This window comes from Corvus brachyrhynchos, unplaced genomic scaffold, assembly GCF_000691975.1.
Source record: "Corvus brachyrhynchos isolate BGI_N302 unplaced genomic scaffold, ASM69197v1 scaffold1211, whole genome shotgun sequence".
NCBI classification, from domain to species: Eukaryota; Metazoa; Chordata; class Aves; order Passeriformes; family Corvidae; genus Corvus; species Corvus brachyrhynchos.
This window is the reverse complement of record NW_008236240.1, coordinates 16,178-17,590: the sequence shown is the minus strand read 5'-3', so window position 1 is coordinate 17,590 and position 1,413 is coordinate 16,178. Positions and strand designations below refer to the sequence as shown.

Here is a 1,413-nt window from a genome sequence, read left to right as displayed (position 1 = left end):
AGGGGTCACCCCAACACCGCGGGGACCCCCGTCAAAACCGAGGGGGCACCCCCAGGAAGCCGCTTCCTCCTCGGGGCCACTCCGGCAACGCTGGGGCCCAGCCCGGCGCCATGGTGAGGGAGGCCTGGGGGAGGCTTGGGGGCTGTCTCTGAGGGAATTTAGGGAGAAATGGGAGGGTTTCGGGGGTCCCAGGATGGGGTGAGGCCGCTCCGGGCCCGGTCCGGGGGGTTCGGAGCTGTCCCAGGCCTGGACCGGGCCCGGAGGGTCGTGAGGGGGTTTGGGGGGTCCTGCGGTGATTTGGGTGGAATTTAGGGAGTTGTGAAGGATTTCGAGGGGATTTGGGGGGTCCTGGGGTGATTTGTGTGGAATTTAGAGAGTTTTGATTGAATTTTGGCGTTGCGGGAGGTTTTGGGAGGTCGTGTCGTGATTTGGGGAGAAATTAGGGAGTTTTGATGGATTTTGAGGGAATTTGGGGGGTCCTGGGGTGATTTGGGTGGAGTTTACAGAATTTTTAAAGGAATTTGAGGCGATCTGGGGGGTCTTGTGGTGATTTGGGGGAATTTTAGGGAGTTTTAAAGGGTTTTTATGGGGTCCTGAGAGAAACTGGGATTTGGGGATTCTGGGGTGATATTTGGAGACATTTCGGAGGAATTTGGGGGAAATGTATGGGGTTCTGGAGGGCGCGGGGGGATTTGTGGCGTCCTGGGCGGATTTTGTGGGCATTTAGGGACTTTTGGGGGGTTTTGAGCTCAAATTCACCCCAATTTTTTTATCCCCCCAGGAGCCTCGAGGCGGTGCCTGGCAGGTGAGTGGAGGGGGGAGGAAGTGACACAAATTTTGGGCTACTGGGAGGGGTTCTTCCCCCAGAAATCACTTGGAGTGTGACCTTCCTGACCCCCCTTTTGGGGTTCTTTGGGCGGGTTTGAACATTTCGGGGCGTTTCTGGTCCCCCCTTTTTTTGGGGGGGGAGGGGGTCCTTTGCTTCCTGCTTGGATTTTGTGGGGAGAGGGCGATTTCGGGGGGTCCCGACCCCCCTTTTTCCACCTCCTCGGGGGCTCCCAGATTTTGGGACTCCCCCCTCCCCTTCCCTTTTTAAGAGTTTTAACCATTTTTGGGGGGGGTTTTGCTCCCCGTTTTTGGGTGGTTTTCACACCGATTTTGATACTTTCCACTTCCTGCTTGGGTCTAGTGGGGAGAGGGCGATTTCGGGGGGATCCCACTCGCCCCTTTTTCCCCCTCCTGGGGTGTGCCCAGGTTTGGGGACCCCCCTGACGCTCCGGATTCGCCCCCCCAGACGCCGAACGCGGAGAACCCGCCCCCCCAGACGCTGCGGCTGCTGTGCAGGGAGGTTTCGCTGCTCAGCGCCGACCCCCCCGACGGCATCAAGGTCTTCCCCAACGACGAGGACGTCAC

The 1,413-nt window shown here is 58.8% G+C and overlaps 1 protein-coding gene across 1 annotated transcript in view; it reads left to right on the top strand.

Annotated features, from left to right (window-relative positions):
* Positions 1-6: 6 nt before the first annotated feature.
* UBE2S (ubiquitin conjugating enzyme E2 S) overlaps positions 7-1,413 on the top strand; it is a 2,871-nt gene continuing 1,464 nt past the window's right edge. Inside the window, exons 1-3 of the mRNA XM_017746935.1 lie at positions 7-113; positions 782-805; positions 1,295-1,413. The exon at positions 1,295-1,413 is cut by the window's right edge and continues 5 nt beyond it. Of these exons, the coding sequence (XP_017602424.1) occupies positions 111-113; positions 782-805; positions 1,295-1,413 (146 nt within the window). The 5' untranslated portion in view covers positions 7-110. The remainder of the gene's footprint in view (positions 114-781; positions 806-1,294) is intronic.